We start from the raw sequence: 26,553 nt of genomic DNA, 5'->3' as shown, positions 1-26,553 counted from the left end.
ATATTTAATAGGACAGAATGCTCTCTAAAGGTTGACATTGAGACTTCGTTTATTCAATCTACTACAGTACACTTTTTAAAAATCTTTTAATTACATAACACTATCCATATAAAGTTAAAATTTGGGAGCCTGGGCTATTACTCTATTCTCTCCCCCCCCCCTTCAGTCTAGATTTCATATACCCCTCCTGTTTTCTTTAATAGCTTTCTGGGAAGTATTTTTATAAAGTGTAATTTAAAAACTACACATCAGAATAAACAAACTACGTTTTAAGTAACATTGAGCCCAAATTGCCATGGAAGGCATAGGACTCAAAACGCTGCACAACTCTTTTGGGGCCGCTATGTAAGCGGACGCCAGACAATGAAAGGTCTAGTTTGAAAATTCCTGTGTGCTGTGGAGCTTCGCTTGACCTGGGCTTGGTCTGTAATAGCATCAGAGGGTTTTGAGGAGTAAGGCAGGTTAGGTGTTGGGGTTTAGGTTTGACTATTAAATACACAGCAATATGGATCCACTGCCAAAACTCTTCCCCTTTCACCACCTGGGGTTTCCACATAGCTGCTCTGCCTCCCTCTGTCATTCTGCACCCTTACTTTGGGAATTTTCATCAGCTCATGTGGTTCTATCATCTTTATGCCAGGACTCTCTAACCTGCTTTTCCACCTCTTACCTCTCCTCTCCCTCCTCCATCCAGGTGCATGTCTGTACCTGTCTAAGATGTCTCCTAGATACCTCGCCACTAATTTAAACATTAACTTGGCCAACAGTGAACTACTGGGGGCCAGTTCTTTGTGACAATATCCCCTTTATGCTGCTCCAGTAGCATGATGACGGCATATTTCTCTTGCCAGGATACAAGCTTAGCATAGGGATTTCCTCAGGTGATGTAGACGTGACCCTACCCTTCTCACAAGCCCCTGGCATAGGAGTTCTACTGGGGAAGGGCTGGAGTGTTGCTGCACTCCAGCTGTGGGAAGTGTCAATATGAAGAAGTGTAAAGGTGCAAGAAGCCACTTTCCTCCCTTCCCCCCCATTTCTCCCCTTCCTCTTCCCCACCTACTCCTATTCCTCAGCCAAACAGAGCTCTGGTAAGATGGAGAATCAGTTCTATCTGGTCCAAATTTGAATTGTAAGCCCTTGGGGCAAGGAATATTGCTCCATTCTGAGTTCATGCAGCACTGTGCACAATAGGGCTCTAGATGCTACTGCGATACAGTACAGAATAATTAAACTATACAGAATGTATCTCTTTCTAAATAACTTTATAGCTGTTTACTCCTTACAAAACAAAGTATTCTTCATCTGCTATGTACACAACCTCACCCAAATTTCTGATGGACCACTTTTTGGCTTTAGTTCCTGTTTTATACTGCGTGTCCCCTTTTTTCTTTCTAATATTTAATTTGCCTTAAATACCCATAATTTTGTCTATAACTTTTTCCCCAGACCTGATGTTCAAACTAATACCCTCTAAAACTCTTTTCAAGCGTCTTTCATTTTTTCCCTAGGTATAGTAGTGGGAAGAATATCTGATGCTTCCTGTATTCCACAGCACAGTAATAAATTCACCCTGAGGCTTTAAATGTATTTTTATGTATGGTGTATATCTCTAGGAAAAAAACATTACTTATTTCTATTCTTCTTATATGTAGTCTTGCAGATACTTTTATCTCCACTGAAACTGTTTTTCAGATCTTTATTTCTTATTTAACAAGAATTTCCTTATTAATGCTATTTTATGGTAAAAATTCTTACTCTTTAAATGTGCTACTAAAACTAAATAGATGGGTTTGTTGCTTTTTTTTTTTTTTTTTTTTTTTTAATTTCTCTTGGAATATTTTCCCCTCTACCAGAGAGGAGTAGAGTTGATTCTAAAGAGGCCTACAAATCCAGCAATTAATGTAAAAAATCACTTTTCCCATTACCAGCCTCTTAAATTTCCTCATAGTGGCGGTACTCATTGTTTCAAGACAAGTGTTATGATCTCATTTTTTAAAGAAAAAAACACAGAATCATCCTTTAGTGTCACTGGATTTTCTTTCCCAAGTATTTCTATCATTTTGTTTTAATGACATGCTTCCCTGTAGGCTGTTTCCTTTGTTTAAAAAGGTGTTGTATCTCTGGGAAAATGCTTCTATAATTCCCTTATGACTCACTTATGACCCCAGAAGAACAAAACCCATTGTATAATTTACTACAAAGGCCTTGTGGCTTCACAATTTCCTCCATTTAAACACACACGCAGCTTTTGCTGTCATTAATACTGTGGTAAATATTAATCAATTGATATTTAAATACTTTTTTTAAAGGTCAGTTTCCAGGCTGACATAAATGTATAAAATATGGGAAATGTAATAAATCTTCTAAGGAAAAAGTATGTTTGATTGGCTCGCCTGTGTTAAAATAGTTTCTGTATATCCCTAATTCCTCCATGAATTATCTAATTCTTTTTTGAACCCAGTTAGTTATCCTTTTGACCTTCACAATATCCCCTGGCAATGATGTTGACCGTGCATTGTGTGAAGAAGTACTTCCTTATGTTTGTTTTTAAACATTCTGCCTATTAATGTCATTGGGTGACCTCTGGTTTTTGGTATGTTAAGGGGCAAATGACCCCTTCCTATTAATTTTTCTCTACACCGTTCATGATTTTATAGATCGCTGTCATTTCACCGCCTTAGTTGTTTCTTTTCTAAGCTGTACAGTCCTAGTCTCTTTAATATCTCCTTGTCTGGAAGCTGTTCTATACGCCTAATAATTTTTGTTGCCCTTTTGTGCACATTCTCCACTAATGTATCTTTTTTGAGTTGGGGTAAACAGAACTGCATGCAGTATTCAAGGTATGGGTTTATATAGTGGCATTATGATATTTTCTGTTTTATTATCTATCCCTTTCCTAATAGTTCCTTACATTGTTAGCTTTTTTGACTGCTGCTGCATATTGAATGGATGTTTTCAGAGAATTATCCATGATGACTCCAATATCTTTCTTGAGTGGTAACATCTTATTTAGACCCCATCATATTGTATGTATAGTTGGGATTAGATTATGTATAGTTTTCCAATGTGCATTACGTTGCACTTACCAACATTGAATTTCATCTGCCATTTTGTTGCCTAATTGTGTGAGATACCTTTTGTAGCTCTTCACAGTCAGCTTTGGACTTAGCTATCTTGAGTAATTTTGTATTGTCAGCAAATTTTGTCACTTCACTGTTCACTCCCCTGTCCAGATCATTTATGAATATGTTGTACAGCATGGGTCCCAGTATAGATCCTTCAGGGACCCTGCTTTTTACCTCTTTTTGTCATGGAAAATTGATCATTTAGACCTACCCTTTGTTTCCTTTCTTTTAACCAGTTACTGATCCATGAGAGGACCTTCCCTCATACCCATGACTGCATAATTTGCTTAAGAACATTTGGTGAATGACCTTATCAACAGCTTTCTGAAAGTCTCTAAGTACTCTATATCAACTGGATCACTGTTGTCCACATGTTTATTGACTCAAAGAATTCTAGTAAATCGGTGAAACATGATTTCCCTTTACAAAAGCTGTGTTGACTCTTCCACAATATATCGTGTTTATCTATGTATCTCTGATAATTTTGTTTACTATAGTTTGAGCAAATTTGCCTGCTACTGAAGTTAGGCTTACCAGCCTATAATTGCCAGAATTGCCACTGGAGCCTTTTTTTAAAATAGGCACTGTATTAGTTATTCTCCAGTCATCTGGTACAGAGGTTGATTTAAGCTATAGGTTACGTACCAATTTCATATTTGAATTTCTTCAGAACTCTTAGGTGAATACCATCTGATCCTAGTGTCTTATTACTGTTTAATTTATTGATTTGCTTCAAAGCCTCCTATTGACACCTCAATATGGGACTGTTCCTCAGATCTGTCACCTCAGGTGTGGAAATCTCCCTCATATCCTCTTCAGTGCAATGCAAAGAATTCATTTAGCTTCTTTACAATTGCTGATACAGACTCTAACAGGGCTACCACTCTGAAACTTGTCTTCCTTGAGTGCTACCTTAGCACCTTGATTGCCCAGTGACTATACTGACTGTTTGGCAGATTTCCTGCTTCTGGTGCACTTGGAAAAAAAAAAATTCTGTTTAGTGTTTCTGTCCTTTAGCTAATTGCTCTTCAAATTCTTTTTTGGCCTGCCTAATATACATTTACACTGGACTTGCCAGAGTTTATGCTCCTTTCTATTTTTCTCACTAGGATTTGACTTCCAATTTTTAAAGGATGCCTTTTTGCCTCTAACCACCTTTTACTCTGCTGTTTAGCCATGATGGTGTTTTTGGTGTCTAATTAATTATTTTTTATTTGGGATATACTTTGTTTTATCCTCTATTATGGTGTTAATTGAGAACAACTGCAAAACCACTGCCTAACTTCTTTCATGTATGGTTTTGCTTGGCACTGCAGGGACTTACTTAAAATAGCTGCAGGAGTGCTGTATATTTGCATGGCTACATAAGAAGATGCATCCACTTTGCACTGTTTTCCTTGCTGGATGAGAAAGATCAAGGCTGTCAGGTGCCCACAAGCAGTCTGTCAGGCATAATTTATCTGCCAATTGTTTTTGTGTCATGGGAAGGCCTATTAGACTTGCCAAAAGAGGCATTAAAAAACAAAAACATCCAGATTAAAAAACTAAAAAAAACCAAACCCCAAAACATCTGACTGTTAAAATTATTGCAGAATCATCCTCTTCATATGCATATCTCCTGTTTCTCTATCATGTTACTTTTTTTAAGCCTCATTTACTGTTAACTGCCAGCATAGACTCTTTCACTATATGGGAGGCAAGGAAGTTCTGATCCCTGTCCCTACTACTCTTTTGTGGATCAGCCAGCTGACAAAGATGTAAAGACAGTAGCCTATTGTTAAATTAGTTTCTCTCCTTACAGGAAAGTTTCTTGCTCCCACTGACTGGAAAATTAGAGATGCTCAAAGAGGTTTCTTGTATGTCCCTTGTATGACTAAAATGTTGATAATTTGGTTCGAGTATTCAGGGCACCCATTTACACAGGTACAGAGTAAAGAGTGTTTTGGCTGACTGTCTAACTTGAGTTTGCCTCTTTTTTTTCTTTTCTTGAGTAATTTCTTCAGTTCTTTTTTCAGCGTGTCTTAAAAATAACCTCTTATCCAGAGTGCAAAACAGGAATGCAGGCTGTCTTTCACATCCTGTTCTTTAGAATGCCTTTCACACACTTATGCATTCCTGTTCCTTTATTGGGATCTGGGTAAGAGGTTGACTTCAATTTTCACACATGCACAAAAAATATACTTTCGTGATACCAGACATGTACAGATAATCTTGTTTCCCTGACTTTGAAAAACAAAATCTATCAATGCTATTAGGAAATTTCATTCCAGAATACTCCAGGGTAGTGTTTAACCTTTATTATCTTAAACTTTATGTAGTACATAAAAACATGAATGGAAACAGTACATAGACACAGAAAATCAACAACTGTATAATAAGGTGGGAGTGTTTGGGTTATGCACCTTTTGAGGTTTGGTGTAAACATTCACCAAGTGTAAGAAGGCATCAGCTGGATTATGAAATTCTGGTTTTGTTGCCTGTAGGACAAACGTTTCTTTAACAGCATTGTCAATTCTGTAACTTCTGATATTACATAGGTTTTCCTCCTTGGTTTCCCAGTCAGTGATAGCATAGGTGTCAACTAAAAAAAGTGATGTTTGTGGCTTTCCTCTTTTTTGTGCCCCCTTCTGCATGTTTGTCTTACATGTGTCCCCTGGAATTCCTGATATCCTTTTATACATCATCTGTGGCTTTGCCTCCTTATTCCCCTTCATGTTCCCACTATTCCATTGTCCATTCCTATTTCCACTATCCACTTGTCACCTATCTGTGACCCATCATCTCTCTCCCCCAACCCTCCAAAAAAACCCTGCTGCTTGGGCTTCCACTCAGGTCTGCTTTTCTGTCCTGAAACTGCTACCAACTAAGCATCATGGCGGAGTAGCTATAGGGTACAAGAATAGGGGACTGCAGTCTCCGGCCAGCCTCTTCTCTACTCACACAGCAACTTAGTGGCAGAAATCAGCGTCTAGAAACTTGGGCTTTATCAGTCACAATCCCTGAGGCTTTGGCTGGAAATGAAAACATTAAGAAAGCAAAGCTGCCATGATTCTCTTATCTCATGTGCTATTTCTATGTTTGATAGCCCTGTCACATGTTCAGCAGGTTCCACTTGAATCCAGCTGGAGTGTAAGGTTGCCAACTGTCTAATCACACAAACCCAAACACCCCTGCCATGGCCTTTCCCTGAGGCCCCGCCCTAGCCACACCCTTCTTCGAGGCCCTGTCCTGCTCACTCCACCCCCACTTCCTCCGTTGCTCACTCTCTCTCACTCACTTTCACGTTGCTGGGGCAGGGAGTTGGGATGTGGGTGGGTGTGCTGGCTCTGGACTGGGGCCAAGGGGTTCAGAATGTGGGAGAGGGCTCCAGGCTGCGCCTGGGACAGGGTGTTGGGGTGCAGGATGGTGTAGGTGGGGTGCAAGCTCTGGGAGGGAGTTTGGGTGCTAGAGGGGACTCAGGGCTGGGGGAGGGGGTTGGAGTGCAGGAGGGGGCATGGGGTGTGGGCTCCAGGAGGGGGCTCAGCGCTGGGGCAGAGGGTTGGGGTGAAGGAAGGGTTGTAGGCTCTGGAAAGGAGTTTGGGTGCAGGAGGGGGCTCAGGGTTTGGGTGTGGGTGAGGGGTGCAGGCTCCGGCCAGGCAGCGCTTACCTCACACCGCTCCTGGAAGAGCCAGCATGTCCCTGTGGCCCCTGAGGGGGTAGGGGTGTCCAGGTGCTGCCCCTGCCTGCAGGCACCGCCCCGCATCTCCCATTGGCCACCGTTCCCGGCCAATGGGAGCTGCAGAGTCAGCGCTCGGGGCTGCTTCCGGGACCGGTGTGAGGCCAGGGCAGGCAGGGAACCTGCCTTAGCCCTGCTGCACCACCAGACTTTTAGCGGCCTAAAATCTCCCTGTGTGGCTTCAGTAGTCTCCAGGAGATAGAGCCAGTTCTGGGAGACTCCCGGCAAAACTGGGAGGGTTGGCAACCCTACTGGAGTGTCTTTACGTGGGTGCTGCCATTTCCCCATCAGCCACAAAAGTTTGCTGTGGCACCTCGATTTAGGCAGGCAGGGTCCCTCTCTGCTTCCCCTTTCTTCTCCCGCTGCTGGTGCACCAGGCCAACATGGAGGCAAAGCATCAAATTGTGCATGTCCCTAGTAGTCAAGAGTGGGGAAGAAGGAAAGGTGATATTGCAATAGAGCAGCCAGAGACAGATTCTGTGAAATCCTACATTTTTTTCAGTGTTTCTTTCATGATGTGTCATTTGTGTGGTGATATCAAATGCTATAAAACAACACTGCCACCGAGTAAACTTTGTCACACACTTCAGGAAGTTGTAATAGTTATTTTGTTGTAACTTCTGATTGCTTCTAAAATAGATATTCAGTTCTTCAAGGCAGTGTACTGCTTTAATTACTAATGCTTTATTAGATAAAACAGAATAGTTGACAGTATACATTTATTTCCTTGTATAAAGACACAGCAAGTTATTTTGATTAAAAGAAACACAGTCTACGTACTCTGAGATATTCTGTTAAAAATAAGATATAGTGTATTATAACACAATATCTTATTTTTAACAGAATATCTCAGAGCATGTAGACTGTTTCTTTTAATCAAAATACAGCACCAATGGGTTAGACTCTGTTTTAAACTAATCTCTTACCAAACTTCACTTTTCAGATTGAAGCCAAAACAGTTTGTTCTCTGACAGATGCATTATATGTGAAGTTTTGGAGCAGGACTGGTTTTTGTTTGGTTGGTTAGTTATTTTTGGGGGGGGGAGGGCAGAGTTAACTCCTTGGGGCTTAAGTGATGATGTAACCTTAACTGGGGTGCAAGGGTAATATAGAGCACAACATAAACTGGTTTCTCCCCATACCTATGTGTCTTTGCTGTTTAAAAAAAAAAAAAAAAAAGTACTATACATGCATTCAGGAAGCAGGATGCTCTGTTTTAAGTGCAAGGAGTACAGTATAAGGAATCAGTCCTGCGGAATGCTAAACACTTTCGTGGGACGTTGATGATTTTGTTGACTTGTATTACAATAACCCAGAAGCCTCAGTCAGGTTTTGAGCCTCAAAAGTAATCTCCAGAATGTGGGTGACTGTGCCATCAGGAAGAAACATGAAGTCATCCTGTTTGGGCCATAGTGACAGGAAGAGGAGCATTAGCACAGGAAGACTGATAGGTTTTTTTTATGCCTCATTTCCCATAGAACTAAGTTCTCCTTAGTTCCATTACCTCTTATGGAAACTGCTTTTGTGAGAAAATGCCGTGTGTGTTTTCCATAGCAAATTCAGGTCCAATCCTGTTTCCATTAAAGTCCCAAGAGGAATGCTACCCATTGACATCAGTGGGAGCAGGATTAGGCCCTAAAACTATGTACAGTAACTCCTCACTTAGTCATCCCAGTTAACATTGTTTCGTTGTTACGTTGCTGATCAATTAGAGAACATGCTCGTTTAAAGTTGTGCAATGCTCACTTCTAATATTGTTTGGCAGCCGCCTGCTTTGTCCACTGCGTGCAGGAAGAGCAGCCCATTGGAGCTAGCTGGTGGAGGCTTGGAACCAGGGTGAACTGGCAGCCCCCCTATCAGCTCCCCGCTCCCCTAAGTTCCCTGTGCAGCAGCCGCCCAGCAGGCTATCAATTGTCGGGCAGCTCAGCTTCTCCCTCCCCCCACTGCTGTGTGCTGCTCCTGCCCTCTGCCGTGGAGCTGCTTCGGGGAGACTCCTGCTTGCTGTGCAGGAGGTGGGGGGGATGAGGGGTGCTAATGTCAGGGTGTCTCCCTCCCCCCACTCCTGTACCCACATCTCCTGTACTTTATCTCCACAGGGGGACACACTACGGGGCTCAGGACTGAGGGAGCTTGCTGGCAGCAGCTGCTGTCTCAATTTGCTAATCTACTTAAAAAGGCAATGTACTTAGAGTGGTGTGAGCATACTTAAAGGGGCAATGCGAGTCTCTCTCACACAGCGTGTGTCTCTGTCTTCCATGCTGTCTCTCCTCCTGCCGTTCGTGCTGCCTCGTAGAGTGGGAGGCTACATTAACAACAATGTGTTAACCCTAGAGGGCTGAGCTGACTGCTAGTTCATCATTTAGCAGTAAGGCATTCCCTGGGAAATATCCCACCCTCTTACACCCACTGACTTCACCACCTCAACCAAGCTCCACAACTATCATTGCTGTGTACAGTATTAAATTGTTTGTTTAAGACTTATACTGTGTGTGTGTGTGTGTGTGTGTGTGTATAATATAAAATATAGTCTTTTGTCTAGTGAAAAAAATTTCCCTGGAACCTAATTTCCCCACACGCCCATTTACATTAATTCTTATGGGGAAATTGGATTCGCTTAATATTGTTTTGCTTAAAGTCGCATTTTTCAGGAACATAACTACAACGTTAAGCGAGGAGTTACTATATCTAGAACAGTTGTTACACGGTCAAAACCTTGTCTCTTAATTGACCCCCCACATTCAAATACAACGTCATGCTTTGGGCAGACTACTAGTAATACACTTACTATACCATGAAGGTGACGTTCAGGAAAAAACGGCTTCTGAGTAGAAATAAACTGAATATAGAACTCTGCAACAAGAACTAGAATAAATTGACTAAGTGTGTGGTCAGTTAATGCTGTGATATCACAGTTGTGATTTAAGTTGACTTGTTCAGTTCATTGCTGAAAGCTGGATTTCTGGGTGTATCAGTATAGAGAAATTTTTAAATTAGTCTTCCACTTTTGAAGTAAGTGGGGTTTGAGATATATATGTATATTCAAAGCTTTTAGAGTTCTTAAAATACTTTTGTTCACTCCATATGATGCAAATGGCAAGCATTACTGGCAAAGAAAATGCTGACATTAATATTTTTATATAATCAGCATTTCTGATCTTCATTGAAAGTCCGGTTTATAGTCTGGTTGGTGGCAGGCTCCCTATCTGGCTCCGCGTGCAGAGGTGACCTAGAGAAATTGGAGGATTGGGCTAAAAGAAATCTGAGGTTTGACAAGTGCAGAGTCCTGCACTTAGGACGAAAGAATCCCATGCACTGCTACAGGCTGGGGCACCGACTGGCTAAGCAGCAGTTCTGCAGAAAAGGACCTGGGGATTACAGAGGACGCGAAGCTGGATATGAGTCAGTGTGCCCTTGTTGCCAAGAAGGCTAACGGCGTAATGGGCTGCATTAGTAGGAGCATTGCCAGCAGATTGAGGGAAGTGATTATTTCCCTCTATTCGGCACCAGTGAAGCCACTTCTGGAGTATTGCATCGGGTTTTGGGCCCCCCCCCCCCCACTATAGAAAGGATGTGGACGAATTGGAGAGAGTCCAGCGGACGGCAACGAAAATTATTAGTGGGCTGGGGCACATGATTTACGAGGAGAGGCTGAGGGAACTGGGCTTATTAATTTGCAGAAGAGAAGAGTGAGGGGCGGATTTGATAGCAGCCCTCAACTACCTGCAGGGGGGTTTCAAAGAGGATGGAGCTAGGCTGTTCTCAGATGAACTCAGTGTAACTTGTGGTTTTGAAAATTCCACCTTTAAGTGCCCATGTATGGGCTTGAGAGCCTAATTTTAGGCTCGTAGTTTTGAAAACTTCAGCCTGTGTACAAAATAGTTTACAGTAATTTAATGTATTGAAAGTGTAAACTTTTTAATTTTGTTTTGAAGTGACAAAGATTTTGTACACAAATATTAAGAACTTTTAGCCTCTGGTGCTGCGAATACTTATGCACATACTTAACTAAGCAGATGAGTAGTCCCACTGAAGTCAAAGGGACTCTTCATTTGAGTAAAGTTACATGCTGGTTTTAGTCCTTGTCCTACAAACTCTTAATTGTCCTTGTTTTGTTTTTTGCCTGTAGCTGCTTTGTGAAATTCAAATAAGATACCTTAACTGTAGTAGAATTTATACTAAAATAAACTAACTAAAAAAAGCATTTGTAATTTTGTTCATTAGATTAAAATTTATAGTTGCAATACCACAGATTTTCAAATTAGCTTTACAAAGGCTCCATCTGATCTGATATAAATATTTTAAATTAGTGACTTAAATAGCCTTGATTTAAATCTCTCCATCTTGCTCTATTCCCTGGAAACTTTCTTTAAACAACACTCTGAATTCATTGAACAGGGGATATAAGTGTAGGCTTTACAGTTTTATAGCAATGAGAATTAGGGTTTTGTATTAAAATCCTAGTATAAACTACTAATTGAGCTCTTGTATGATTTCATATTACAGGGCCTTGAGACCATAAGAGAATCAAATAAAGTGGAAGCAGGAAATTTCTCCATAAAGTTTAATTGGAAAAAGTATTTCAAAATGAATTTCCACTATAAAATATTTCATTGGAAAAAATATTTTTCAAAATAGATTTCCTCTAATCCCCAACTTAAAACTTCTTGTACGTTTTCGGAAAGTACAAGGACTAAATTTACTGAGGGATTTGTTTTCTGGTTTCCAAAGTCTTGAAATTTCCCTGCTGGCTAATTACTGCTTATTACTGTAGACATTGGTCCTTTAGCAGTAACATTTTCCATCTTAAAATGTGTTGGCCCATTCAAGTGAAGAGCATGTTGTCTGAGTGCTGAATGGAATTACTACCAATGGAAACTATGCTGCAAGAGGAGTTGATAAAGCAGCTGCTGTGCAAACCTCAGCTGTTTTTTCCATCTTCCAAAGCAAAGTTAATTAGCATAGGAAAGCTGACTAATGTGCTGATGTCACCTCTTTCCAGTAGACGCTTACATTTTGTCCCTGCCTGCCTTAAAGCATGCAGGACTTTGTTCAGGAATTTGCTGTCACTTACGGGATGCACTGAAAGCTTTTTTGAAGGGGTTGGACTTTTTTCCTTTATAAACACAGTCTGCAGAACCAACAGCTTCCTTAAAAGTAATTGCCTTGGATTTGTGTTGAACTGCTAACATTGCTTTAGTGAAGCACAAAATGCATTTTAGGAACCTTAACTACAGTTTTGGTTCCCTAATTGCCTATGTGGCAGACAGCGATGTCTTCAATCAAATTGAAATGAGGGTAAGGCTTTTTTAAAGTTGAGTTTTAGTTCTGTGAACTTTTTAAATACTGAAGGGTAGGTGCTGTTCTAAAATAGTTGAAAAATATTGTGCTGTTTAAAACATTAACCAGATAATGCTTAAGAAGTAGGGAAGAACTATTTCAGAGTTAACAGGTTGTGCAAATGTGTATTTCATGTATTATGTTTCAGTCTTAAATTCCATGTGATACATTAAGATCTTTATCTTCTGCTTTTTCAAATACTTGTAGTCTGTCCATAAAAATACTGTGTATATATGCATGTGTATGTGAGTATGAGTTGAAAAAATGTCATTTGAAGGCATTTTCAGTAATGTTCAGATTTAAAATGTTGCTAATAGGATCATTTATATTAGAATATATGAAGATGTTTAAATTACATAGTTGGTGTAGCACTGTAATCGTTAAGATTGGTGATACTGCTGCAGTGTTGGAATGCTACATAATACAATCACTCCAGTTATATAACTGATGAGAATGAAGGAGTAACAAACACATAAATGTTGGACTTACAGCAGTGAATTATTGATTAGCTGTCTTAAGACACCTGTTAGGCACAAAACAATTGAATTTTATGAGTAGACACTGATGCTAACATCTGATTTCATCTGGAAGTTGGATCTGTGAAGTGATCCTTTTATAATACTACAGATTTTTCTTTTTGGCTAACATAAAATTGAAGATACCATACATTTCATTAATCATGCAGAAGGTCTCCAAAGGTTTAGTGATGCATATGAATTCTGAATTATAGACCAAACTGTTTTTCTGAATAGATATGAATGAGATATTAGTGCACCACGTAGTGTAATCTAGAAAAAAGATAAATAAAGGCTTAGATTTCAGAAATACAAAGCAGCTTTCTTTCCAGTGTAGAAGGCTAACAATAACAAGTAATTCTTGTGCTAAGGGTTCTATTCTTGAGAATTGTATTAAAACTACTTGGAGTTTACATACAACTTGCTTTTATTAGAACACTAAGTATAGCCCAACAAGAGACAGGACAGTTTTGAGTTAACATGCATTCATGAAATATTTGGCTTTTGTCTAATAAATATTTGTTACTTAGAGTCGTGGGATAGCAGTAGCAAGATGTGAGTTAGAACCACACTTAGCTTAAATAAAAATTATAACCAAAGGTTTATATAAGAGAATAATGAAATTAAGTGTTCAAGAAAACAATTTATTACGCTATTTTTTTATACCCTTCTATGTAGTCTTATCCAAAACTCAGTGATTAGACTGAATGCAGTTGAAAGATGAACATGAAGTCAGAACATTCTGATCAGTAAGATTCTGTGAATTAGTAACATACAAAATGTCAATACATAAAACATAACTTACTACTAAGGGCTGTACATAGCGAGTCATTGTGCTTAAAATAAATCTGAAACAGCAAGCATGCCAGCCATAGACTCATTTTTCCCTTCCCCTCCCCTCAGCACCCTGAAGTAAAAATGGAAACATTCTTCATAAATAATGTAAAAATAGCTGAGTTTGGTTTGGATAGCTGCCCCATGTGCTCTAAAAGCTCAAACATTAGTGCGGGCTTGGCTACACTCAGGACTTCACAGCGCTGTATGTACTCCACCTCTCCAAGGGGAATAGCTTGCAGCACTGCGAGCGAGCGTGCAGCGCTGCAGGCACTGATTACACTGGCGCTTTACAGCGCTGCACTCGCTGCGCTCAGGGGGGTGTTTTTTCTGAGTGCAGCAAGTTGCAGCACTGTAAAGCGCCAGTGTAGCCAAGGCCTTACGCAAATAGTCAGTGAAAACTGCCAACTTTTGATGGACTTACTCTTGTACTGTCATCCGGATAGGATGGCTAAGTCATTGGGCCAACAGCGATAAAAGTACAAGGTTTCAGAGTCAGAAGGGCTGGGTTCTGTTCCCACTCTGCAACAAATGTACTGTTTTAACCTCGGGCAAGGCCCTCACCTCTGTTTCCATGTCTGCGTAATTAGAACAATACTTCCTTTACTAAAGGAGTTGAGTCTTCATTTGTAAAGGTCTTTGAGATCCATAGATGGAGGGTGTTACAGAATTACTGTGTCTCATTATAACTGAAGTTTCCTTAACCACACTTCATTTCCCTAAATTAAAAGCAAGTACAAAAAATAGTTTTCATATGTCATAACATTACTGAGGTGTCTGGTTACCTTAAAAATAAGCACAGTTTAGTACAGCACAATATTCAGTTTTCATGTCTACTGAACAGGCGTTTTACTTGAGTAAGGACTTCTGACCCTCACTTTACTTTGCCTGCTTTTTATCGATATTTCTATATAAACTAAACCAAGCAATTAAAACTCCATGATTTTCATCACTTGTGAATAGACCTTTTTTTGTATGCCACAAAATTGAGACAGAAGTCAGTAGACATGCAACATATTTAACTTTTTTGTAATCTTTTCTTCTACCTTGAAGGCAGTATTATTTCAGCAAGAAAAAAGCAGCTGCTATGTTGTAAATAAATGATGATTGGTTTATTTTGAATGGCTTACTGTATTCTCTACTAAAATATTTTAGCATGCCGCTATTAACCATCATAATCACCAGTTGTCCTTGAGGGAGTGAGAATAAATTACAAGAAAAAAGGGATGTGGCATGTACATGGCTTGTTTTGTAAAAAAAATATATGTTTTTTTTTTTTTTTTTTTACAGGCCAAATTTGAATCTCTCTTTAGAACATATGACAAAGATATCACCTTTCAGTATTTTAAGAGCTTCAAAAGAGTACGAATAAACTTCAGCAACCCTTTATCAGCAGCAGATGCTAGAATCCAGCTACATAAGACAGAATTTCTTGGAAAGGAAATAAAACTGTATTTTGCTCAGGTATGTTTTACCAAGCATTTCTGTATAAATGTAATCATTTTGCCATAAAAACAGGATCCGGGGGGGGGCGCTTACCTCGGGAGGCTCTTCCAAGCAGCGACCTGTCCTGGCTACTTCTAGGCGGAGGCCCAGCAGACGGCTCTGCACGATGCCCCCACCCTGTCCACTGGCTCCACAGCTCCCATTGGCTGGGAACCAATGGGAACCCGCACCCAAACTCCCTTTTTCTTAACCAGCATTTTTCACTTACCGGCACTCGCCCTCCCCCTCCATTACCCCAACATGCCAGATTTTAAAAGTTTTTACTGTACTAGTATTGTCCCTTGTGTTAATTAGTTTAGTTTGAGGTGTTTAATATTTTTAAAGATGCTACAGGGATTTGTACTGACAACATAGTTGGCAGCTTGAGTAGTGACAGTTAGAGCTTTGGCACTTGGGGGAAGGTGTGGGAATTATGTTGGATAAATGTGTTAGCTGGAGGTTTCTGCCAAAATTATAAGAAACTAAATAGAGAGACAAGGTGGATGAAGTAATATCTTTTATTGGACCAAAGCTTTTTGAGCCATGGCTTATTACAATGAAATGTAACCCACTAAGTCCTCTTTTTTTGTCCTATGACTGCAAAGGTGTTAACAGGCCACTGTACCTTGAATGATCCCTTAGAATAGAATATGTGCTAACAATTTATGCTAAACAATCTGTTCCACCTTGCACTTAGCTGTGATACTTGGAGTACCATTGACCTGAAGAAGAGCTATGTATGGCTTGAAAGCTTGTCTCTTTCACCAACATAAGTTGGTCCAATAAAAGATATTACCTCACCCACCTTATCTTTAATATCCTGGGACCCAACTACACTACATAAAGCAACTTAATAGTAAATGATATTAGGGAATTAACTTGTAATATTAGATAAGGTAATCATTTGATAAGTTAACTCCCCTTTGAGATGACCAATTGTTTTGGCTATGCACACAAACTCTTACACATACCTGCATAGTTTACACTTGGTTAATGTTTGGTGCTCTTTGCAATCATAACAGTTAGAAATGTAATTTTTCTTCAGTCAGAGCTTACATTCTTGAGCACCGTTCTTGTAGCATGGAGTGGGTTCTCAGCAAACCTGATGTCTGTGGAGTTGTAAAGAAAACACTGCTCTGATTGTTATACAGAGATGCAAATAACACTGGCTTGGAAGTTAAATCTTGTCTATTCTCAAAAATAGCCCTGATTCAGCAGACATGGTCTGGGGAGCTGCATTGGCAGTGATTCCTAAATATAGTCAAGGGTGTGCAGTGGTCTGTACCAGTATATACAGCTACACTGATTTCTGGTCAATACTTTCTAAAACCTGTATGGTTGCACTGGTTGGTGCAAACCCCTGCATACTCTTATTTACGCTTACGGATTTCCACTAGTGCACCTATATGGGTGGTCAGTGGGTCACTGATTGCTGGATTTCTGAGTGTAGGAAAGACCAAGGAGATCTCTAACTGTACCTCAGTTCTGAAAATGTGTGCACTTTCGGCTGCTATCATTAGGCACCCCTTTTAAAACTTTAATGGGGAAAATCAATCTGCGTGTCCCTTTCATCTTTGTATCCTTTGTGTTTGTTTCAAATGTCCTTAGGGACAATCCTGAAGGAGCCAGTTTATTTATATACCTTCTGGAATTTTCACCTCTTGTGGTAATAAGTTTCAACACCATTTATCATTAGATCTTACAGTCCCTGTTTAATTTCCCTCTATTTTGGTCTTTTAGGAGCAGATTTTTCTCTGATGAAATAACTATATATTAAAACAAAAACGGGGGAAAAAAGCAGATGTGCACATTTCCCTGCATGTTTTGTCAGCATGGTGGTTTTTAATTTGTATGTCTGATATGTTATCACACATGGTTACATACTGCCACCTTCAGTGCTTGTTGTAGTACGATATCTGTTCAAACTTTAAATTCTATGTAAATGACTGATTAATGGAAAGTTAAAAGTAATAGTTAATCGTTTGTTTTATTCTCCCAGACTTTGCACATTGGAAGCTCGCGTTTGGCTCCACCAAAACCAGACAAACAGTTTTTGATTTCACCTCCAGCCTCTCCTCCTGTTGGTTGGAAACAAGTAGAAGATGCTACGCCAGTCATTAACTATGACCTTCTCTATGCTATCTCCAAGCTAGGGCCAGGTAAGAAGGATTTTGAGCTTAAAGTTTTAATACTTGTGCTTGAGTAAAAAATGACTTGGAATACTAGTAATAATTCAAAAAGCTTTCCCCCCCCACCCCCCCCAAGATATCTGTTCATTATCAATTAAATTACTAACTATAGAAAACACTCTGAAGTTTTTTTTATGTCAAAGATTGTTTTCTGAAATCACTTTTTTTTGTATCAAAAAGATAAAAATGTCCATAGGAATATCCTTGCCAGAACAAAACATTCTTGCTGAACCATACAGCATGAATTGCATTACAACTTGCTAATCTCATGAAGGTCATGACCTTACATAATGCATACTACTCATTTTTCTAAATGTTTTAATTAGGTTTGACCAGCCAATAGTTTTAGCAAAGTTACTTACTTTTTTTATGCCAAGATTTAAAATAAAATTGTAACTCTAACGTACGTTTCCCCAGAAATAAAACGAAACTTGTAAAATATTTATATTTTAACTACACCTCTACCCCGATATAACGCTGTCCTCAGGAGCCAAAAAATCTTACCGTGTTATAGGTGAAACCGCGTTCTATTGAACTTGCTTTGATCTGCAAGAGCGCACAGCCCTACCCCCCCTTACCCCTCCCCCGGAGTGCTGCTTTACCGCGTTATATCCGAATTCATATTGTATCGGGTCGCGTTATATCAGAGTAGAGGTATATATAACTACTACTTTTTCTTAAACACTGTTGCTGTTGTTCAACCATCTGACAGTAAATTAATAATTTACATATCTTTAGCTACTTTCATCAGAGGGTTTGCAGATGTTGCGCATATTAAGTCTCACACCACTGTGATGTTGTTGTGTTGTATTCATTTGATAGAGGTTTTTTTGAATTCAGAGAGGATAAGTGACTTATTATACAGTGAGTCAGTGGCAGAGGGGAATAGAGGAAGGTCTAAGAGCCTGGCTCCCATTTATCTGCAGAGCTGGAGACAGAATCCCTTCTTCGTTCTGTGGGAGCTCTCATCAGTTCTTTGTAGAACTGTTTGGGAAAAACTGTGCAAGGGACACTATCCAGGCTGGCTTGCTCTTTGGTTCCCTAAAATAGCTGATGTCTCAAGCACCACAATTTGCATGGTGATGCAACAGCTAAGATACTGAGGTCTTAAAAGCATGAGGATAAAACATACCAAATTGAGTGGAACAGAAGAAAAAGTGACCGATGGAACACATTTAGAAATATGAGTGCTGGTTTCTTTCCCCTACCTCCCTCTCCTACCGAAAAAGTATTTGAAAATAATAAATTGTAGAGTTGTTTCTGATGGACACTGTCAAATGACTAATCAATGGACATAACAAAATTATAACACAACATATTTAAATGTTGTAAAATCCCTTCTAGCCAATTCTGTTATTACACAGGAATCCCAGGGCAGAATTCAGCCCTTTAGGTTTTGCTGATCAAAACCATATCTAACTTCTGCCAGTGGAAGCCTTGGAAAAAAATCTGCTTCTGTGGTTTTAAATCTTCATTGTATGGAGATGGACAGTTTTCCTGAATGGTCAGATTTGATCATACTGTTCAAATTTTGCAGATGAGACAAACCTGGTAGAGCTGCAAACACTTTGGAGGCTAGAGCTAAAATTCAAAGGGATCTTGATAAATTGGAGAATTGGGTTATGAACAACAAAATGAAATTCAATGAAGACAAATGTAAGGGGCTATACTTTGGGAAGAAAAACCATATGCACAAATATAGAACAGGGGATAACTGGCTTGGCAGCAGCACTGCTGAGAAGATCTGGTAGTTGTGTTGGATCACAACCTTAACATGAGTGAACAATGCACTGTTGCAAAAAAAGCAAATGCAATTTTGGGTTGCAATAACAGAGGCGTAGCATGCAAGTTGCAGGAGGTGATAGTACCACTCTACTTGGTGCTGGTTAGTCTTCACCTGGAGCTGTATGTCCAGTTTTGGTCACTGCTGTATAGAAAGGATATAGAGAAACTGGAAAGGATCCAGAGGCAAGCGACAAAGATAATCAAAGGGCTGGAATGCAAGCCATATGAGCAAGGGCTGAAGGAACTGGGTATGTTTAGTTTGGAAAAGTGTAGATGATGTGAGAACATGACTGCAGTCTTCAAATACTTGAAAGGCTGCCATAAAAAAGAAGGAGAAAAGATGTCTCTTTTGCCACAGAGGGTAGGACAAGAGGCAATGGGTTCAAACTGCAGCATAGAAGATTTTTATTAAACCTCAGGAAGTACTTCCTGACTGTAAGAACAGTAGGACAGTGGAACAAACTACTTAATGAAAATTCCTTCACTGGAGGTTTTCTAAAGGAGGCTGGATAGCCATCTGTCTTGGATGGTTTAGACACAACAAATCCTGCATATTGGCAGGGGGTTAGAGGTAGATGACCCTTGTAGTCCCTTCTAAACCTCTGGTTCTGATTAGATGATACACTAAAAAAGGCTTGCTTATCAAAGATGAGTGTATAAAATTTGCATGCTGAGAAACCACAACTGCATGCGCAAATGGATATCATTTATGCACACAAGTAGCTAGCTACGACACATGACTGACTGTGAATACCCATACATTCATACTGGCCTGGCTCTAACTTTTTTGCCGCCCCAGGCAAAAAAGAAGAGCGCCGCCCCGCTGTGTACACACACGTACACACACACGTACACACCGGCCACGAGCACCGCCAAAATCCCAGCACCACGCAACCCGAAGCCCCCGCCCCTCCAAGCGCCGCACCATGCCAGCCCCTGCCCTTCCGAGCACCGCACTGCCTGAAGCCCCTGCCCCCGCCTCCGAGCGCCGCCGAATCCAAATAAATAAATCGAGCGCCGCCCTGCCCCAAGGTGCCGTCCCTAGCACGTGCTTGGTCGGCTGGTGCCTGGAGCCGGCCCTGCATTCATATGAACACATGTAGTCGTATGTGCAGTTGTATGTGCAAAGTAGCTGAGCATCAGTCTTTGAAAATGGAGACTAAAACGTTTGGTGTTGGTTTTGCTACAATCTGTGAAAGTGTTGCTGCCAAAGTTGACCTGTTGGACTTTAGCTTCAGACTGCCTTGTCAGTAGTATACCATTTGCAAGCTCTTATTTGTTTTTCTTTAAATTTAGACTATATGTTCTGTGCTTACTGTGTAGAATGGAGCCTTTTTGACCAGTTTTGCTAATGTTCTAACTTTCAGGGGAAAAATATGAACTCCATGCTGCAACTGACACTACTCCCAGTGTTGTTGTCCACGTATGTGAGAGTGACCAGGAAAATGAAGTGGAGGAGGAAGAGGAAGGCACGAAGAAACCCAAACCAAAAATTATTCAGACAAGAAGGCCGGAGTATACTCCTACTCATTTAAGTTGAAGTAATTCTAACTTTCAAGGGTTTCAAGTAGACGTATACAAGAAAAATGCTTACTATGGAAGTGTCAGGTCACAATTTTGGTGGCAGTGGCTGCAGCAGTAGTAGGAGAAATTCCAATGTAATGTTACTCAGAAAAACACTGGAAGTTTTCTCGTTGTTTTTAATGCTGCACATTGGTTAATATGTATGGAACCTAAAATCAACTTCCAGATCAGAGTTAGGGTGATCAGAAAAAGGCATTTTGAGAAAGAATTGATATGCTGAAGATACCTTTTTAAGGAATCCTAGGCTGTTCCATTATAAAACAGATGGGGAAAGCTTTCTTTGTTCTATCTCACATGATATGCCTCTAATTCATAGGCTAAACATATGTGAAGTACATGTGATACTGAGAGGGTTTAAAGATATGGGAATTGTAAACATTTTTCTTATGTTAGGTTGTTTTGTGCATGTGTGTTACTGATGTTCAAAAATAACTTTGCATTATTTTCTATATAGTTTCTCACTTCACGCTTTTTGAAATCTGGGAAGTTGTCTTCAATGCTTATCTCTCAGCATCCTGGGTCTCTTACTGTATGTATGTTTTATTGGTACTCAGTTTCCAGTGGACATACAATTTATGTAGCACCTTATTTTGGTGCAATATAATTTGTGCTTTTAAAATTTTAATCTGTTATTAAATGCTTATGTGGGGTTTTGTCTAGCAAAGTTATGGAAAAAATTGTGCAATAGGAAAACTGTTCAAGTGGATTTTAAATTATTTAAACTTTAAGTTATATGTTTTTAAGTAATACTGGTTCAATTATTTTGATTTTCTCCTTTTGAAAAACAAAATTCTTAAACATAAATAAAGCTAGTACTGTATCTTCACAGCAGTGTACAGTTTTCAGTGAGAAGTATGGCAATGGAAGATAACCTGAGCTGTATTACTCTTTACATTAACTTGTACATTTTAGCTGGTGCAGTTACACATTTTAACAGTGATTCAACACACATGATGTGAAATAGATGACAGATGTGTGGTATATTTGAGAGGGATGGAGTGCCTTTTCCCCATTAATTTGTGATGGGATTGTTATACTAGCTGAACACTTGTATTTTTTTCTAATAGCTGTGTCTGTCCAATAAGTATGTATTCTCTTTTGGCTTTGTTTCCAAAACAAGCTGGCATTTAAAAATGCTTAGTACCAAGTAATAATGCATGCTTTACCAGTTCAGGTGATGGCTTGCTGTGGGAACAGACAAGCTTTCATTGTGTTTGGTTTGGGTACTGTTTTAAGGACAGTGGTGAATGATGTACAAGCTTTCTGTCATGTTTACATAACAAACAAATACATGCTATACCAGTTCAAGTGTTTCCAAGAATCTGCTTTTAAAATGGAGATTCTAACTTTGGAAAATTTTAATACTTTTTAAAAATACACTAATATATTGACAAAAATATACTGTTGGGGGAGGACATGTTTCTCTTTTAGAAGGAGAGTTATTTTGGGGGTTCAGTCATGTCTTTATTTCTAAAAACCTTGATCCTCTTTTTGAAGTCAGTGAGAACTTTGCCATTAGCTTCATTAGTAGTAGGACTAGGCTCGGGATGAGCATTGTAGCTGTTGTTGCATTAAAATGATATGCATTATTATGTGCCATTTGTAGTTAATGTTGGCTTGGAGGCCCAACATAATACACTTTGGAGTAGAAATAGAACAAATATTATAAAGAATACAATACTGTATGTACTGCTGAATTTGTACAATCATTCCAACTGATGATACAGTATAGACTCCACACTACTAAAAGCCTACCATTGTGCTGACCAAGACACACAATGTTACTGTGACCAAAGAGAACAGAAACCTGTTAAACCTCAGTAATAGTCTGAAGTTGTAGGGCCTTATTCTCATGGATTAGACTTACAGTACGTATGCATGCACACAGACTGATGCTGACTTTTGGTTCCTATCTGTGACAGAGAGAGAGAGATACGCTCTCCCCGTGTATGTTATGCTATTTGATACAAAGTTTGCAGGTGTAGAATGTCACCCAGCATAGCTTTAGGTCAGGCTCTGTTTTACTGCTGATTTCATATAGTGTATAAATACAGGGGCACACGAGCTACTTTTGTGTTACTGAAGTGTAAACATCAGACTGCAATGCATGACATTCTTTGTTCTTTTTATATTTTAAGTGCAGGATACAATGACCAAACTAGAGAAACATCGAAGTACACAAATGTCTCTAGTATAGCTTTCTAAGGCTTCTCATGTAGCCCAAGACACTGCTGCTAGATTTGATGCAGATGTTTTATATTTGCCCTTCATTCAGCACAAAATCTTTGGCCTAATTTCTGTAGCATTCTCCTCCACCTCCTCTTCTGCTACCAGCATAGACCTGGACACTAGGTGCTGTTACTGTTGCCTCTATGGGACTGCCAAGATGCATCACTTATCTTCAATAGAAAAGAGAATGTAAAACAAACAGTGACATGATTTTGAATATTGGTACACATTGATCCATTCTGCATGATGGAGGCTGAAGGTAGTCATTCAGAATCAGAACTATGAATGATTTGGGCTGGCTGCAGTGTCTGCTACTCCCAACTGTATTTGTGAACACAGATTGCTGGATGGTAACTGCCCATCTTGCTGTCTGGCCCCAGGTTGTGTATCCTGGCCAATGTCTGTTCTCTTAGCACCAATGTGGTGTATGGGTCACTCTGTTTCTGTATGAAAATAACAGCTGTTATGTTAAGACAAACTGGTATTTTATAAGATTGTATAGTATGGGACATTTAAATTAAAATATTTGGATTGTCTACTTATAAATGTCATGGTGTTGTTTATGCATGAAGCAATAATTAAAGATTTTGGTGTAAAAATGCTTAAACTTCAAGCATCCAAAAATATACTTATGTCAGGATAAGGACTTTGTCCCAGCTTACTTGGTACGCTCACATCCTTGCCAGCCAAATTTAATTTTATTAATTACCGGGGACGGAGGGGGGAGAATCCAGTTTGATAGTCTTTTACAACATTGTTTAATCTCTTTAAAAACTCTGATTTTATTACATTTTTCATAGTGTCAACATTTGAATAGTTTCATGTACTTAGCCAGCAAGCCTAGTCGTTACAAAACGTTACGAGGCATGCAAAATGCATTAAAGGGCCACCTCTTAACCCAGGGCAAGAATTCTTCTATTGTAAAATAAAGATGTGGAGAAAGAAGTTGTTGATGTCCGTGTTAGTCAGTCTTTTACATTGCCTTCTGCATAGAAACTCTGTGATGTATCAGTATCTTACAATTGGCATTATTTATATTTATTGTGTGTAGCAACGTTCTGCCTCTAATACAGACAAGCATCTCTAGTTAGATTCAATGGAAGCCACTTATACACATCTGAGGAAATAATTTGGCTCTTGATCAGAAAGTACAACTCCAACTATAGAATTAATTGGACCAGTCTGCTTTAACTCGCATACCTCCCTAAGCCGGTTCACTTTTTAGGTAAAAAAATACATGGAAGCTGCTGTGTTTGGCTAATTCCACTCTGTTTTGCTTATTGTCTGTTTTATAAGAGTCCCGCCCACTGTTATGAAACTCCAGAAAAATGAAAATGATACTCTCCATTCAAGAAATCACATGCATATAAGAATGGTTACCAACGTGTGTTCATTCTAATGAAATTGGTACAGATGGGCTGTGTGCGGTGCCTTAAGTGTTAACAGAATACGGCCCTTACTCATAGTCAAGACGAGTCCAAAAATGCATAGGGCAAAAATTATTTTTAAGCCTAACCACCAATGAATTTCTCATGTCCTTTAAAAATCCCAGCTACAGTACTTGCCTGCATAGATAAACTATATTCTGCATTGTGCTAGAAGCAATGTCTTAGCAAAGCAAGTTCTGTTAAAGTTGAAGCTCTCTATCTATAATTTGTTTGTATTCCAGTTGCACCTAGGAGTCCCAAAATAATCAGAATAATAAAGTAATGGGTAGAATGCTACTTTATCCATGCAGAACTGAATTTCAAAATACTAGGTTTTTGGGGCTTATGTTTCATCTTCCATTTTTATTACAATCTTGGATTAGCTCCAGTGTTCCAAAATTGTTAATCATTTTAAAATTATCACATAAACAAATTATATTTAGTATAATTCATGTATTGTTTGTAAAAATGCAAGTCACTGACCCATATTAACACTGAAAATAAATTACAGAATGTTGTATATCATGCTAGTGGGTAGCGGAGCCAGAAAGAGGTTTCACATCATCCAGTCTAATCCCCTGTATATTGCAGGATGTTTTACTTAAAAATCGAGTCCTGCAATCTCTGTACTTACAGAACTCCCATTGCTTGAACAATGGCTACAGCATTGGGGCCTACTTCATTAACTTGTCCCCTCTAATCGGTATCTAAGTATCTAAAATAATGGAGCCCTACCACCTCTGTCGGTCTAACTGCCTGGCTGTTATGGTCCCCAGTGCTCATCTCCACTGGTTGGGAGAGAAGCAAAGCAATGAAAGGGGCATCAAGTGCCATGAATGGGCAGGAAGGGTGTGGAGCTGAAGCAGCACACCCTCGCTTGTCACAAAGCAGTGGACACTTTGCCCACCTACTCTTTCAGCCTCAGCAGGCTCTTGGAGTGGGGGGGATCCAGGAAGCAGCTATTCTCCATAGAATGCTTTCCCTACAGCTCTTTGGACTTCCAGCAGATTGAGGCTCCATGAAGCTTAGGGGAGACTCCCCTGGTCACTTTTTAAGGCCTGAAGCTCCTCTCTTTTCCCACAAAAGACATGGCTTCGAAACCATGATATTTTGATGTCCTAGCACTTCCTTTTTGGAGTTTGTATATAGACAGGGTAGCATGGAGGAGCAGTAGAACATTTTTATATCTAGTCAAAACTCTTCAGTCCTTGTCTTCATCCCATTGCTTTTTTGTGCTAGCAAATTCTGACCCCATGAATAATTATATTCTTTAACTTCAAAGTAACAGGAAAAGTTATTTATCGCTTGCCCTTCTGTTGACCTTCGGTCTACTTTTGTAACCTATAAAAATATAGCTCCCTAATTTGTTCCTTATGTTTTATCCTTCAGTCTTTCTGCCATATAGTTGGCTGTTCCTTGTATTTTCTTTTTCTCCCAAAATGGTAGCACCCTCTTCATGCAGTCTACTAGGTCTGGTTGCAACAGGGCTATTATTACTTTTGGTATTACATTGAATTCTCCCTGCAAACACACACAAATGCCACCTTCTTTTTTTCATTTTGCACCAGCAATGCACGATCTGTCCATTTGCAACCTATCTCCTACCGATTTCTGTCAAACAGGTGACTTTTCCAGATGTACAGCCTTTTGATTCTTTTGATCATTTTCTTCTCACTAGCTACATAACTTTACACTTGTTAGTAATAAACGTGATCTTGTTGAAGACAATCCACACTCTTCTTGTTTACTATCCCTTGAATTTTGGACAGTCTACAACTTCGGACCTTGAGAATCATACACCTTCCTATACCATATATTAACACATTAAATGGTATGGGTCACACCTGGAGGTTTAACTGTCAATGAGCACTCTTTATAACGGCTAATTTTCAGACATGTGCTATATTTGTAATCTGATATAGTGGTATCAAACTTATTCAGTGGTTCTATACTGGATGTCTTGTTGAAAATTTAACATGATCCATCCAGACTTCCCTTTAACTTTATTTTTTAGATGGAAGGATGGTTCAGAGGTTAGGGCACTAGCACTGGACTTCATATCTGAGTTCAATTTCCTACTCTGCCAGACACTTTTGCATGATCTTGGTCAAGTCATAGACTCTTGATGGTAGTTCCTTGCCTCCATAGGGGTATTTTGAGGATAAATACATGAAAGAATGAGGCACTCAGATACAATGGAAATGGGGAAACATATGTACCTTACAAATTAGCAGTCAGGTTGTAGAAGGCCACTAGATTTTTTCACATGCTCTTTCTAATAAACCTCTTTTTTTATATATATAGTCTTAAACATCTCTTCCAGCCCCC

General features: G+C 39.5%; 1 protein-coding gene across 2 annotated transcripts in view; it reads left to right on the top strand.

The window, feature by feature from the left end:
* The window catches only part of RCAN1 (regulator of calcineurin 1), a 72,985-nt gene extending 49,242 nt beyond the window's left edge, over positions 1-23,743 (top strand). Inside the window, exons 1-4 of one of the 2 annotated variants that reach the window (XM_034752444.1) lie at positions 11,815-12,135; positions 14,817-14,990; positions 17,011-17,170; positions 20,353-23,743. In XM_034752444.1, the coding sequence (XP_034608335.1) occupies positions 12,049-12,135; positions 14,817-14,990; positions 17,011-17,170; positions 20,353-20,525 (594 nt within the window). In that variant the 5' untranslated portion in view covers positions 11,815-12,048 and the 3' untranslated portion in view covers positions 20,526-23,743. Of the gene's footprint in view, positions 1-11,814; positions 12,136-14,816; positions 14,991-17,010; positions 17,171-20,352 lie in introns of those variants that run through there. The other variant, XM_034752435.1, reaches the window with a different exon arrangement.
* Positions 23,744-26,553: the final 2,810 nt, after the last annotated feature.

Source organism: Trachemys scripta, chromosome 1 (genome assembly GCF_013100865.1).
Source record: "Trachemys scripta elegans isolate TJP31775 chromosome 1, CAS_Tse_1.0, whole genome shotgun sequence".
NCBI classification, from domain to species: domain Eukaryota; kingdom Metazoa; phylum Chordata; order Testudines; family Emydidae; genus Trachemys; species Trachemys scripta.
This window is presented reverse-complemented; position numbering and strand designations above follow the sequence as displayed.